The sequence below is a fragment of the Cervus canadensis genome, chromosome 25, assembly GCF_019320065.1.
Source record: "Cervus canadensis isolate Bull #8, Minnesota chromosome 25, ASM1932006v1, whole genome shotgun sequence".
NCBI lineage: Eukaryota > Metazoa > Chordata > Mammalia > Artiodactyla > Cervidae > Cervus > Cervus canadensis.
This window is the reverse complement of record NC_057410.1, coordinates 16064253-16080261: the sequence shown is the minus strand read 5'-3', so window position 1 is coordinate 16080261 and position 16009 is coordinate 16064253. Positions and strand designations below refer to the sequence as shown.

The window sequence follows — 16009 nt, the reverse complement described above, 5'->3', positions numbered from 1 at the left end:
ACCTTCTCCCACAGAGTTCAAAAGTCTGTTCTGTACATCTGTGTCTCTTTTTCTGTTTTGCATACAGGGTTATCATTACCATCTTTCTAAATTCCATATATATGCGTTAGTATACTGTATTGGTGTTTATCTTTCTGGCTTACTTCACTCTGTATGATGGGCTCCAGTTTCATCCATCTCATTAGAACTGATTCAAATGAATTCTTTTTAATGGCTGAGTAATATTCCATGGTGTATATGTACCACAGCTTCCTTATCCATTCGTCTGCTGATGGGCATCTAGGTTGCTTCATGTTTTATTTTATAACCTCCTCTTTCAAATGAACTTTCCAGTTTGCTGTGATTCACACAGTCAAAGGTTGTAGTGTAGCCAATGAAGCAGAAGTAGATGTTTTCCTGGAATTCTCTTGCTTTTTCTATGATCCAACTGATGTTGGCAATTTGATCTCTGGTTCCTCTGCCTTTTCTAAATTCAGTTTGTACATCTGTAAGTTCTTGTTTCATATACTAATGAAGCCTAACTTGGAGAATTTTGAGTATGACCTTGCTAGCATGCGCAATGAGTGCAATTGTGTGGCATTTTGAACATTCTTTGGCATTGCCCTGCTTTGGGATTGAAATGAAAACACCTTTTCCAGTCCTATGGCCACTGCTGAGTTTTCCAAATTTGAGGGCATATTGAATGCAGCACTTTAACAGCATCATCTTTTAGGATCTGAAATAGCTCCGCTGGAATTCTATCACCTCCACTAGCTTCGTTTGTAGTGATTCTTCCTAAGGCCCATTTGACTTCACACTCCAGGATGTTTGGCTCTAGGTGAATGATCACACCATCATGCTTGTCCAGATCATTAAGATCTTTTTTGGACAGTTCTTCTGTGTATTCCTGCCACCTCTTCTTAATGTCTTCTTCTTCTGTTAGGTCTGTATCATTTCTGTCCTTTATTGTGCCCATCTTTGCATGATTGTTCCCCTGGTATCTCTATTTATCTTGAAGAGATCTCTAGTCTTTCCCATTGTTTTCCTCTATTTCTTTGCATTGTTCATTGAGGAAGGCTTCTTATCTCTCCTTACTATTCTTTGGAACTCTGCATTCATATGGGTATATCTTTTGTCTTCTCCTTTGCCTTTTGCTTCTCTTCTTTTCTCAGTTATTTGTAAGGCCTCCTCAGACAACCCTTTGGCCTTTTTGCATTTCTTCCTGGAGATGGTTTTGACCACTGCCCCCTGTACAATGTTACGAACCTCCATCAATAGTTCTTCAGGCTTTCTATCAGATCTAATCCCTTGAATCTGTCTGTCACTTCCACTGTATAATTGTAAGGGATTTGATTTAGATCATACCTGAATGGTCTACTGAAAGTTTTCCCTACTTTCTTCAATTTAATTTTGAATTCTGCAATATGGAGTTCATGATCTAAGCCACAGTCAGCTCCAGGTCTTGTTTTTGCTGACTACAGAATCTTTGAATGCCCTAATATATACTATAAATATTATTTATAATATATAAATGGTATTTATAATTATTTATATTAATTATATATTTATATATATATATTTATATGTTCTCTTCATATTCTCTTTGGTTTAGCTAGGCTAAACTCTAGTTTTCCTTCACTTACTCTTTAGTAAATATTTATTGATAGTCAGCCAAGTGTCAGTCATTAGTTTCTTGACAAATTACTTCAGTAATCATCTATACAGCCTCTACTATACTTACTAGGCACTGAGGGTAGACATGAAAGGGTAGATTAGACATGAACAGGCTGAAACAGTTGCTGTTCTCAAGGAGTTTACAACTTAGTGAGGACAATATACCTTAGATTCAAATTTATAGTGTGAGCATTGGAGGAAAAAGAGTGGATGCCATGGAAATCCAACCGAGCCTAGAGACTGGATCTAAAATGAGCCCCTGTAACTTTGAAGATTTAGTCAGGTAAAAGGAGGATAGAGAGGGGCCATATTTTAGACACTGTGGTGGGGGTAGGAATCACCTTTCTTTCTTCTCTCTCTTCAGATACACAAACTTTAATGGAAAGATATCACTTAAATATATTTAAAAATCATACAACTCTGCTTTTAAAGTGTCAAAATTATGGTAAATTTTATAAGCTAGAAAAAGGGGAAATGTACTTGCAACAAAATTAGTTTTTAAAAAACATATAATTCTTTATCAAACTTTGCAGTTCAACCCAAGAATTCATTTAATAATTTAAAAGGCAGTATTATGATCATTTTAATTTGTAAGCATATCTTTGAATTCTAATGTATATTACATAAAAATAATGAACAAAGTAATGAGTCAGAGGACTACCCTATCAGCAGATTACTTTAAAATTTAGTTGCTATAAAATAGGAATTTTGAGGGTAAAAAGCAATTTTTAAGGTGTATATAATTTAAAAAATTGATTAATGCCTTGTGGATAGTTTAGTTGAGCCTCTTTGTTTTGCAGACAAGAAAATGAGGTCCCAGAGCAGTTGAAGTGATATGTTCTTATTGTCATACAGTTGGTAGCTGAACAAAGTCAGGACCGTCAGACCAGATCTAATTTAATTTAAACAGTTTAAGTTGTCTTAATAGAATTAAATAATTAAAGGCATAATCAACATGCAACCTTGCCAGACTTTAATACATACCATGAATCATCAGGAAAGAACCTAGAATTCCTTTTTAATCAGATTTCCATTTCCACTGTCTGCCCCCAAAGATGCATCTGAAAGACCACATAAGCTAAGATACTTGTGTGACAACCAGAACAATGGAGGAATTACTGTCCAATGACACAAAAGTAGAACCTTCTTTTTAAAGATTTAAGCATACAACTTAGATACAAATGTAGATGCTCTTGAAATATCCTGAAAATTATAAGGATAAATTAAATTTACTTCACACAGCTGTTGTGGAAAGCTTGTGAGTGAATTCTGGTGAAGTTCCAGCTTTTCAAGATGCTCCAAATGACCACTTATACAGGAGTTCTGGCTCAGGGCATCAACATCTCTTAGTTCATTTGCTGAAAGGTCTAACGATGTAATATATTCTCTCTCAGAAGGCAGGGAAGAAATGCTCTCTGAATGCCTCATATGGGACTGGAATTTTGATGCTCCTTTTGTCAAAAACAAACAATGGAGACATAAGCAAGTAATTTAAGTTTACTCAGTAAATGCTTATTGATCATCTACCAGTGTCAGGTTCTCTTCAAGGCATTGGAATAGAAAACCAAACTATGAAACTTTTATTCCAGTGTCAGACATGAAATTAAATAATAAATATTAAATCAGGTAGTCTAAGTAATATAAACAACAAGAGACCTAGAGAAGAACATTAAGAATGGCACTGGTGGAGGGTTTTTATTTACATTTTAGGAAAACAGCAGGAAGGATGAAAACTGTCTGGTATAACATCATAAAAGCTTAAATTTTAAATTTATAGTTGTGTTCCCTGACGGCTCAGACAGTAAAACATCTGCCTACAATGCAGGAGACCCAGGTTCAATCCCTGGGTTGGGAAGATCTCCTGGAGAAGGAAATGGCAACCCACTCCAGTATTCTTGCCTGGAAAACCCTATAGACGGAGAAGCCTGGCAGGCTACAGTCCATGGGGTCTCAAAGAGTCGGACAGGACTGAGCGACTTCACTTTCACTTTCATTTTTCTACAGAATGATTTCTATGGAATCACTAGGTAAATAAAATTTGAAGGTTATGTATGATGAAATTGGTACCAAGGAAATTTGGATAATCAGAGGAAATTTAACAAAGTGGTATATTCTGTTCAAAATATCTATTTACTTATTACTTTCAACTACTTACTGAGTGAATCATCTGATGAAAATATTTTTCTTTTTCTCTTTAGTAAATCTTCATGATCAAAAATGGGTCCCTATTAAACAAATAAACATTTATAATAAAATTACGATCACTGTTTAGAGAAAAAAGAACATTTTCCTAGCTGATTTCTTTAGGAGTCACTATAAGATTACTGGGCTTCCCTGGTGGCTCAGTTGGTAAAGAATCCACCTGCAGTGCAGGAGACCCTGGTTCAATCCCTGGGTTGGGAAGATCCCCTGGAAAAGGAAATGGCAACCCACTCTAATATTTTTGCTTGGGAAATCTCATGGACAGTGGAGCCTGGCTGGTTACAGTCCATACGGTTGCAAGACTCGAACACAATTTAGTGACTAAGCCACTACCACTGTAAGATTATTATTAATAGCTAAAGTATTCATGGAACCAAGCCACACCATAAGACACAGACCTAGTCTGTGCTCCACAGACATGATACTCTACAAAGAAAAAAGAATATAACTATTTCAAAGTGTACAGAGCACATATATGCCCCAGACATGCTCAAGTCTACAAACGGAAATTCAAAATAGCATATGCATGCATGTACGCACAGACACACAGACACATATGCATATGTGTGTGTGCCTGTGTATGTGTGTGTGTGTATATGTATATATATGTGTATATATATATATATATATATATATATATATAGTGGCTCAGCTGGTAAAGAATCTGCCTGCAATATGAGAGAGACCTGGGTTCAATACCTGGGTTGGGAAGATCCCCTGGAAAAGAGAAAGGCTACCCACTCCAGTATTCTGGCCTGGAGAATCGGATATGACTGAGCAACTTTCACTTTCACTTTCATATACATACAGAGAGAGAGCATTTTCACACATTAGGGAATTTCTGTATCTAGTTTTGACACACAATTTCAGTTATTAAAAGAATGCCAAACAAGATATACAACATTTAACTACAGCTTTTACTATATAACTTACCAATGAACTAGAATGTCTTTGCAAATTTGGTGAGCAACGTTGCAAGGCAGGATCTCGGTAAAATTCTCCCACGCTAATTGAATTTGATTTCTTTTTCACAAGAAATGAGCCTTCACTTCCTAAACAATAACATAAAGGAAAGTAAAAAATGCTGACCTAATCATAAGATGCTAGCATCATAGTTCAATCACAAAACATTTCTAAGCACATTTTCATGAATGAAATTTATCCAATTCCTTTTGTAACATCTTTAAAGTAGAAATGATAAACTATGCTGGCTTTTCATTTTCAAATTCAACATTTTTTCATCCACAACTATTCATTGAATGGCTGTCACAAGGCTAGAAGCTGAGTAAATGCAGGATAAAGATAAACAGGAAAAGTAATCCAGACCTTAAGCGAGCTCACAATATGGCAGGAAAAAGCCAAGTAAAAAAAAGTAGTATAGTTACAAGTGCTAAAATTAATACATGGAACAGAGAAAGTTTACACATAAATCTGATCAGTGTTAATTCTTTTCTGTTTCTCTGAATTTTTCTTTGAAAATTTTCAAATCTTGTTTTAAATATTGGAATCACACTTTAACATTCAGCAAGTTTAAGTACATTTTTATTTAATTACATATTGTGCAGTTTAATTTATGAAATGACATTAAAATAAATACAATGAGTTTAGCTGGCAGTATTGTTTTGAGAGAGAGGTGAGAATTGCTTTTAAAATTATGGACTTTCAAGAAAATAAGGATCAATGCTGAGTTATATTTTAAGGATAAATAATGTACAGCCACTTTTGAGAACCATGCTATTTTAAATTCTACCACTCTTTATCTTTGAAGCATAAAAACTGTGTCAAAACAAATTGTAAATTTACCTAACCAAAAACCAATTCATTTTACAGTTGCATTTCTGATGTTATCCTTTATTTAAAAACACTTAAAGAGAATTCTTCTTTCAGCCCTGATGATATAGCAAACACTGAACTTAACCTCCCCACAACAAATAACTAGAAAGTTGGGCAATTTTTAAAAAATAATTGGTTTCAGACATGGGCTTCCCAGTAGCTCAGGGGTAAAGAATCTGCCTGCCAAAGCAGGAGATGTGGGTTTGATCCCTGGGTTGGGAAGATCCCCTGGAGAAGGAAATGGCAACCTACTCCAGTATTATTGCCTGGGAAATCCCATGGACAAAGGAGCCTGGTGGGCTACAGTCCACAGGGCCACAGAAGAACGAGACACAACTTAGCTACTAAACAACAGCCTAACTTAGAAGTGTTCTAGACTCAGTTGGATGCCTAAGGTTCCTTGACCAAACTTCCTTTGGGCTTCCCAGATGGTGCCTGCCAATGCAGGGGATGCAAAAGACACGGGTTCAATCCCCTGGAGTAGGAAACAGCAACCCATTCCAGTATTCTTGTCTGGAAAATTCCACGGACAGAGGAGCCTGACGGGCTACAGTCCATAGGGTCACAGAGTCAGATACAACTGAGTGACTGACCACATACAAACACACACACACACAGATATTGGGCTGCAGACAGTGTAGGACTGTGTAATCCCTGAAAGAATGAAAACAAACTATATGAACCTTTCAGGCACCCTAGCTTCCTGCCTGTAGGCAATATAAGGGCTAAGGGCAGTGAAAAGGAATTTAAACAAAGCCCAGTGGCCTTCCTGAGATGAGGAAATGGAGATCAGTGTTCATGGAGATTAACTTAGATGGGAGTTGCAGGGCAGATTCATGGATGGAAAAGAAAACAAATGAAGCAAAAACCTGATTCTTTGAAAAAGATCAATAAAATTGATAAATCTTAAGTGAAGGGAAAAAAAAGAAAGACAAAAACTGTCAATGTCAAGAATTAAAGATCAGATATCACTAATGATCATATAAACATTGGCAGGATAGCAGAATTATTATAAATATCATTAAACAAACTGGTGACATATAAAGAGGACAGATTTCTTGAAAGTTTCTAATTATAAAAACTGACAAAAGAAATAATAGAAAATCAAAATAACCATAAATTGATTACTTTTATAATTAAATATATTCCCCCTCTGCACCATAAATATATTCCTAACATACAAGGCTTTACTAATGAATTCTACTAAACATTTAAGAATAAGACCTCTCCTACAAAAAACCTTTCAGAAAACAGTGGAGTCAGGAGCAATTTTCAATTCATTTCAAGAAGCTAGCATTACTCTCATAGTTACAAGGAAACTAAACTACAGACCAATATCCTTCACAGACATAATATCCTTAATGAAATTTTAGAAAATCAAATCAAATAATATTTTAAAAGAATGACACACCATAGCCAAGTGAGATGTATCCCAGAAAAACACGTTTGGTTTAACATGAGAAAACCATGGTAATAAACTAAATAACAGAATAAAGGGAGAAAATATGCCCATTGTAACAGATGCAGAGAAGCATTTTCCAACACCCATTATGATAAAAAGTCTCAGCAAATAATTACTAGAAATGAGCTTCCTCAACTTGATGAAGAGTATCTATTAAAAAAAAAAAAGATAACATCATACTTAATGATAAGACACTGAGTGATTTCCCTCTAAGTTTGGAAACCAGGGAACAATGCCTACTCTTACCACTTCTATTCAACATAATACTAAAGATTCTAGCAGTGCAACAGAACATGGAAGTATTTTAAAAGACAGATTAGAATGGAAGAAATAAATCTTTTTTAGCAAATGGCATTATTGTGAACATAGAAAAAAATCTATGGAGTCAACAAAAAGCTGTTAGAACTCGTGAGTTTTGCAAGGCCACAGAATACATTAATGTACAAAGAAATCAACCACATTTCTGTAAACCAGCAGTGAATGAATTATTGGAAATGAATTTTAAAACAATACTATTTATGACAGCATCAAAAAACATGCAATACAAAACACTGGAAGGAGAAATTTAATACAAATAAACAGAAATAAATACTACATTTATATCTCAGGAGACCCATTAAAACATCAGTTCTCTCATTTATTTATAGATTTAATCTAAAGAAATTTTTATTGATGTTAATTCTGTATTACATAATGATAATATATTATTTGTACATTAATTTTATATTAAATGTAGACAATTCTAATAAAAATCCCAGCATAAAATTAATTGATTCAAAATGTAATATATGGAAATGCAAACAAGCTAGTATAATAAGAACAATTTTCAAAAAAACTACCACCAGAGAACTTATACTACCAGATTTCAAGACCTGCTTTTAAGCTAAAGTAGTCAAGAGAGTGTGGCTTTGGATAATGATCTAAATCAATTGCACAGAATAAAGAATGCATAAATAGAACAACATTTATATGGTCAATTAAATTAGACAAACATGCCATTAACTCAACAATGAAATAAAGTATATTCAACAAATTATATTAAAACAACTGAATAGTGGAAAAAAGTACATGTCAATTCTTCACTAATACTATATACCAAAATTAACTTAAAATGGACTTAGACCTAAAGGTAAAAGCTAAGACTTTCATATTTCTATAAGAAAACACAGGAGAAAATATTCACAAATTTGAGATAGGAAAAGATTTCTTAAATGATATAAAAAGAACACAAATCAAAAAAAGAAAAAAACTGAAACACTGCAGTTTTTAAAATTTAACAATTTTGCTCTTTGAAAAACATCAATAAAATAAAAAAGACAAGCTATAACTGATAGAAAATATTTATAGTTCATATATCTGTCAAAGGACTTCTACTAAGAATATATAAAGTACTCTTACAATAACATAATAAAACAAAAACACAACTAAAAATTAACAATGATCTGAACAGACACTTTGCAAAGAAAATATATGAATGGTCAACAAGAACATGAAAATAATCTCAGTAGTTTTCAGGGAAGTGAAAATTAAGCCCAAATATGCTAGTACTACACCCTCAGTAGAAATGGCTAAAATTAAACTGACATACAATACTAAATGATATAGTGTGATGAACATTTAGAGAAGCTAGAATTTTTGTATATTGCTGATGGGAGTATAATATGGTATAACCACTTCAGAAAACAGTCAGAGATAAATAGATATCCTATTTATATGAAAGTTGAGAAAATATTAATTTAGTATACTGTGACAGAAAGAAGACCAGAGGTAGGGGCAGGTTTGTTGCGAAGAGGCATGTAAAGGGACTTTTTTGGATGACAGAAATGTTGCATAACTTAACAGTGGTGATGATTACATGGATATATAAATGAAAACATATATTTAAAATGTGCATATTTTACTTTACACTAAGTATGTCTCAATAAAGTTGGTTTCTAAAAATACTTGAACTTGAGACATGAAATTTTTGGAATAATCCTTACTCACCGCCTTCTCAAATATGTTTATTCTATCACCCAAAGTTTTAATCATATTAATCATACTATTTTTAAAAAATCACCTCACCCCATTTTTACCAAACTGCATTCTGTTAAATGACAGCATTAATCACTGTCATTAATATCTTGCCATCTCAATTTTTTATCTCATGAGTTATTAAAATATTATTTTTAATTCTAACAAACATAAAATATTTATAATGTACTTCCTATTTGCAAGCACTCTCTCAGACACTTTACATACATTTTTCCAAATTCCTATAAATAATCCTGGAAGGTTAGCAACACTACCTTTAATAAGGCTAACAGGTTTACACAAACCAGAAAAGGCTCTAGGCAGTGATGGAATATGAAATCCAATTCAAGTCTGAATCAGTGTTTTCACTGCAACAGCCACCATTCACTGATTTGGGGGAGTACAATAACACTTAAAAGTGTAGAGATATATTTTCTTCATTGCCTCAACTAATGGTTAAGTAACAGTAAGCAGTAACTAATGAATAGTTTTCCTCAAGTTTTTCCAAATGAAGTAAACCAGGTTTTTGTCTCAATTTGCATTGTTCTATGCCAGAGTGTGTATATATATATGTATATGTGTATATATATATGTGTGTGTGTGTATATGTATATATATACGTGTATATATATATATATATATATACACATATATATACATTAGAGCATAAAGGGAACAATTGTTTTGAAATAGTCACCTTCACTATCCAGATCATCACTTTGACCAAACACACTGTCAATGTAAGACTCAGGAATGAAGGTCCATTCATCAAATTTATCAACCATTTCTTCAGAAAAATTCCCATTGCTGCCTGAGCCAGCTCCTTCCTCCACAGAACTTTTCATCTGATATCTGAGCACCATCCTTGCCAGGGTGGATCCTATATCTAAAAATACAGATATATCAACAGCTTCTTAGAAATCAGTAATTACACAAATATAAACATATCAAAGTTCCTTATATAGTTTCATACTGTTAAGAGAAATTTTGATTCTTACTTTCAAATCACTTTACAATCATAATATTCTATAAAGTAGCAGGTAATAAACAAATTTTTAAAAGTCATAAAAATTTACACAAAGCTTTCATGTCGGTGACAAAACTGAACCATTATAAAACTAACTTGACTCTTGAAGGGGCCTGGACTTTGAAGCCTGACAGGCCTGTGTTCGAGTTACTTGCAAGTTGTACAAACTGCCTGAGTATCAGTGTCCTAATTGAGAAGTGAAGACAATAGTACACACAGCACAGGATTACAGAAAAAATTAAAGAAAATGATGCACATGCAGTTTTTAGAATAATACTTTGGACACAGAAGATAATAAATGATATTCTTATTTTTATAAACTATTTGCAAAGTGATTCCTTCTACTAAGAAATTTGATAAAATTTCAAAATTAACTTGCTATTTTACTGAATTTTATATTAAGCACTATAATGAATAAATAAGTTGACATAGTTCTCATTGTCCTAAATATATCCTGGAAATTTTCTTCAAATATTACTCTTATAGCTCACATTACAACATGTGTACATAATTCAGTCAAGTACTACCTGGAAAATACTTTAAAGCTTGGAATTCAAAATGTTTTTTACTCAGACCAGCTGTCGAAAAAATTAAGGCTATGCCCTGCAATATTAGGAAAGACTTGTCAGTACTTGTAAAACATTTCATATAGAACCAAAAGAATACAGTGAATGTAAACCTCCCTTCGTATCTTCAGAGAGTCCTCAATTCCTTTCCATCAGAAAACAAGATTAACGTTAAGTAGGTTGTTGGCATGAGACTGGCTGAAGTGACAAGACATGGAATCTAATCATGTCTCATTAGTTCCCAAGGTCCCCAAAGGCAATCAGCGAATCCATTTCTGGATTTTTTTTTCCAGACATATTATTCTCATATTCAAAATTTATGGCTATCACATCCCAACTGTGTTTTCACCAATACTATTAATAAAAAAAAACACTGTTCTCTGCTTTTTTCCCCCTTAAGAATACATTCTATCTCTGGACATTTGGATTTGCAAGGTGCTTTTCTCTCAGTGATTGCAAAGCATTACACTGTACGAATATATCAATTTATTATTAATTTGAATAGTTTCTTTGGGAAATATTTCGATTTTTTCCTAATTTTTTTTCATTATGAATATTTTAATGTGCATCCTTGAACATAATTTTTTGTGCACATTAGGAATGCTGTATCATGGATTCTTATCACTACATTATTTGATCAAAAAAGTACACCTGTTGTTCAGTCACTCAATCGCGTCCTTCTCTTTGCAACTCCATGAACTGCAGCAGGCCAGGCTTCCCTGTCCACCATCTCCCGGAGCTTGCTCAAATTCCTGTCCATTGAGTCGGTGATGCCTTTCAACCATCTCGTCCTCTGTCATCCCCTTCTCCTCCTGCCCAGTCTTTCAAAGCAACAGGGGCTTTTCTAATGAGTTAGCTTTTCACTCCAGGTGGACAAAATATTGGAACTTTGTAATCAGTCCTTCCAATGAATATTCAAGACTGATTTCCTTTAGGATTGACTGGTTGGATCTCCTTGCACTCAAGAGTCTTCTCCAACAACACAGTTCAAGAGTATCAATTCTTTGACACTCAGCCTTTTTTATGGTCCAAATCTCACATCCATACATGACTACTGGAAAAACCATAGCTTTGACTAGCAGACTTCTCTGGAAAGTAATGTCTCTGCTTCTTATTTAATATTCTGTCTAGCTTTATCACAGCTTTTCTTCCAAGGAGTAAGTGTCTTTTAATTTCATGGCTGCAGTCACCATCTGCAGTGATGCTGGAGCCCAGGAAAATAAAGTCTGTCATTGTTTCCACTGTTTTGCCATTTTTTGCCATGAAGTGATGGAACTGGATGCCATGATCTTTGTTTTCTGAATGCTGAGTTCTAAGCCAGCTTTTTCACTCTCCTCTTTCACCTTCATCAACAGGCTCTTTAGTTCCACTTTGCTTTATGCCATAAAGGTGGTGTCAACTCCGTATCTGAGGGTATGGATATTTCTTCTGGCAATCTTGATTCCAGCATGTGCTTCAACAAGCCTGGAATTTCACATGATGTACTCTGCATATAAGTTAAATTAGCAGGGTGACAATATATAGCCTTGACATACTCCTTTCCCAATTTGAAACCAGTCCATTGTTCCATTTCCGATTCTAACTGTTGCTTCTTCACCTGAATACAGACTTCCAGGAGGCAGGTAGGGTGGTCTGGTAGTCCCATGTCTTGAAGAATTTTCCACAGTTTGTTGTCATCCCACAGTCAAAGGCTTTCATGTATTCAATGAAGCAGAAGTAGATGTTTTTCTGGAATTCTCTTGCTTTTTTATGATCCAGTGGATGCTGGCAATTTGATCTCTGATGCTTCTGCCTTTTCTAAATCTAGCTTGAACATCTGGAAGTTCTCTGTTCATGTACTTTTGAAGCCTAGCTTGAAGCTAGCAATGTAGCAGGTGAAATGAGTGCAATTGTGCGGTAGTTGGAACATTCTTTGGCATTGTCCTTCTTTGGGACTGGAAAGAAAACTGACCTTTTCCAGTCCTGTGGCCACTGCTGAGTTTTCCAAACTTGATGGCATATTGAGTGAAGCACTTTCACAACATCATCTTTTAGGATTTGAAATAGCTCAGTGGGAATTCCATCACCTCCACTAGTTTTGTTCATAGTGATGCTTCTTAAGGACCACTTGACTTCGCACTCCAAGATGTCTGGCTCTAGATGAGTGATCACACCATCTTCATTATCTGGGGCATGAAGATCTTTTTTTTCTAGCTCTTCTGTGTATTCTTGCCACCTCTTCTTAATATCTTCTGCTTCTGTAGGTCAATACCACTTCTGTCATTTATTGTGCCCATCTTTGCATGAAATGTTCCCTTGGTATTTCTAATTTTCTTGAAGAGATCTCTAGTCTTTCCCATTCTACTGTTTCGTTCTATTTCTTTGCACTGATCACTGAGGAAGGATTTCTATCTCTTCTTGCTAGTTTTTGGAAATCTGCATTCACATGGATATATCTTTCCTTGTCTCCTTTGCCTTTCACTTCTCTTCTTTTCACAGCTATTTGTAAGGTCTCCTCAGACAACCATTTTTGTATTTCTTTTTTCTTGAAGATAGGTTTGATCACTGCCTTCTGTACAATGTTACAAATCTGTGCATACTTCTTTAGGCACTCTATAGATCTTATCCTTTGAATCTGTTTGTCACTTCCACTGTATAATTGTAAGGGATTTGATCTAGGTCATATCTGAATGGCCTAGTGGTTTCCCCTCTTTCTACAATATAGGTTTGAGTTTGGTAATAAGGAGTTCAAGATCTGAGCCACAGTCAGTTCCCAGTCTTGTTTTTCCTGATTATATAGAGCTTCTCCACCTTTGGCTGCAAAGAATATAATCAATTTGATTTCAGTGTTGAGCATCTGGTGATGTCCATGTGTAGAGTCACCTCTTGTGCTATTGGAAGAGGAGTCTGCTATGACCAGTATGTTCTCTTGGCAAACCTCTGTTAACCTTTACCCTGCTTCATTTTGTACCATAAGGCTAAATTTGCCTGTTACTCCAGGTATCTCTTGACTTCCTACTTTTGCATTCCATTCCCCTATGATGAAAAGGACATCTTTTTTTGGTGTTAGTTATGGAAGGTCTTGTAGGTTTTCATAGAACCCTTCAACTTTAGCTTCTTCTGCATTGGTATCTGGGGCATAGACTTGGATTACTGTGATACTGAATGGTTTTTTGTTATTACTGTGATTACTGTGCTATTGAATGGTTTGGACTGCAAGGAGATCCAACCAGTCCATCCTAAAGGAAGTCAGTCCTGAATATTCATTGGAAGGACTGATGCAAAAGCTGGAACTCCAATACTTTGGCCACCTGATGCATAAAACTGACTCGCTGGAAAAGACCCTGATGTTGGGAAAGATTGAAGGTGGGAGGAGAAGGGGACGACAGCGGATGAGATGGTTGATGGCATCACTGACACAATGGACATGAGTTTGAGTAAATTCCGGAAGTTTGTGATGGACAGGGAGGCCTGGCGTGCTACAGTCCACGGGGTCACAAAGAGTCAGACACTACTGAGCAACTGGACTGAAACTGAATGGTTTGCCTTGGAAATGAACAGAGACCATTCTGGCATTTTTGAAATTGCACCCAAGTCCTGCATTTTGGACTCTCGTTGACTATGAGGGCCACTCTGTTTCTTCTAGGGATTCTTGCCCACAGTAGTAGGTATGATGGTCATCTGAAGGAAATTCACCCATTCCAGTCCATTTTAGTTCACTGATTCCTAAAATGTCAATTTTTTAAATTACATGTACTTTAAAAAAGGACATGGATGTACGTTTAAAATATTAATGCTGTTGTTCAGTCACCAGGTCGTGTCAGACTTTTTGCGACCCCTTGAATTGCAGCACGCCACACTTCCCTGTCCTTCACTATGTCTGCAGTTTGCTCAAACTCATGTCCATTAAGTCTGTGATGCCATCCCCTCCATCCATGGAATTCTCCAGGCAAGAACACTGGAGTGGGCAACCATTTTCTTCACCAGGGATTCAATCCAGGACTCAAACTTGGGTCTTCTGCATTGCAGGTGGATTCTTTACCATCTGAGCCACCAGGGAAGCCCCATAACACTAATGGATATTGCCAAATTTTCCTTACAAAAGGACAGTTTGAATTTATATCAATAATATGTGACATGCCTGTTTCCACCTATGCTTATCAACATAATTTATAACCAAATTTTTCTATTCAAAATGAACTGTTATAGATACCAATGATAACTGTCATCAACATACTTACTATATACAAGACCTATATTAACTAGAAAACACATCCTTAAGTGAAATGCAAAGTATACTAACTTGAAAATGCAAAGTACATACGTATATTTCTACATATATATTTTAATTCATATGTAAGCATATAGCAAGTCCAGGGGAAAAAATAATCTACATTGATTACCTATAGGTAAAACAGTAAGTTACTATTATTTTCTTCCTTATGCTATTTAAGTTTTTCTATTTTTAAAGGCACGTAGATTATTTTATAATAAAACTAAAATACTTAACAAAGAAAAGTAACCTCACAGAAAGATCTCAGTTTTAATTTACTTTTATAAATATGGATTTGCTGGGTCATAAGGAACTTAAATATAATGTCAATTTCAGCATTGAATGATCAAAAAAAGGAAAAAAGCCAAGCCTTTACAATATTTTTGACTTAAGTTGCACCAAATGGAATGAAAACTAAAAGATTAGTGATTTTTAAAAATACTACTAAAATTAAACCTTCTACAAAACTTGCTTGAAAATCCTTACTTGTCTCTTTTCTTAAATAAGATGTCTTATCTGGAAATAAAGGACCAAGCCAGGAAGGTTCAATTTTTCCCATACAAAATCCTCCAAGACAGATGCTATTATTGGCCAGATCCAGGGCAAGCCTCCTCAAGAGTAAGCTGATGATTTGGCTGTTGCCTTTCCCAATGCTGATTGTCAGAGCTTTCCGGACATCCTGCTCATGAGATCCACTATTCAGTAACAATTCTACCAGTTTGGGATTGCTTGCTTTCTCACATACCTATTAAAGAAAAAGAGAAGGTAAGCATATATTTTTTTTAAAAAATCATTTTCCTTTCTAATACTGGTAATAAAACTTGGTGGGAGTTTCCCCTGCATCTTTAAATTTTCAGTTCAGTTGCTCAGTTGTGTCTGACTCTTTGCAACCCCACTGACACCCGGCTTCCCTGCCCACCACCAACTCCCGGAGCTTGCTCAAGCTCATGTACATTGAGCTGGTGTTGCCATCCAACCATCTCATCCTCTGTTGCCCCCTT

The 16009-nt window shown here is 35.2% G+C and overlaps 1 protein-coding gene across 3 annotated transcripts in view; it reads right to left on the bottom strand.

Moving 5' to 3' along the window:
* The window catches only part of LRRK2 (leucine rich repeat kinase 2), a 194561-nt gene that overhangs the window by 107746 nt on the left and 70806 nt on the right, over nucleotides 1–16009 (bottom strand). For all 3 annotated transcript variants that reach the window (XM_043446342.1, XM_043446341.1, XM_043446340.1), the window contains exons 19-23: nucleotides 15495–15753; nucleotides 9861–10049; nucleotides 4789–4907; nucleotides 3809–3878; nucleotides 2887–3104 (exon numbers count right to left, since the gene is read on the bottom strand). In XM_043446342.1, the coding sequence (XP_043302277.1) occupies nucleotides 2887–3104; nucleotides 3809–3878; nucleotides 4789–4907; nucleotides 9861–10049; nucleotides 15495–15753 (855 nt within the window). The remainder of the gene's footprint in view (nucleotides 1–2886; nucleotides 3105–3808; nucleotides 3879–4788; nucleotides 4908–9860; nucleotides 10050–15494; nucleotides 15754–16009) is intronic.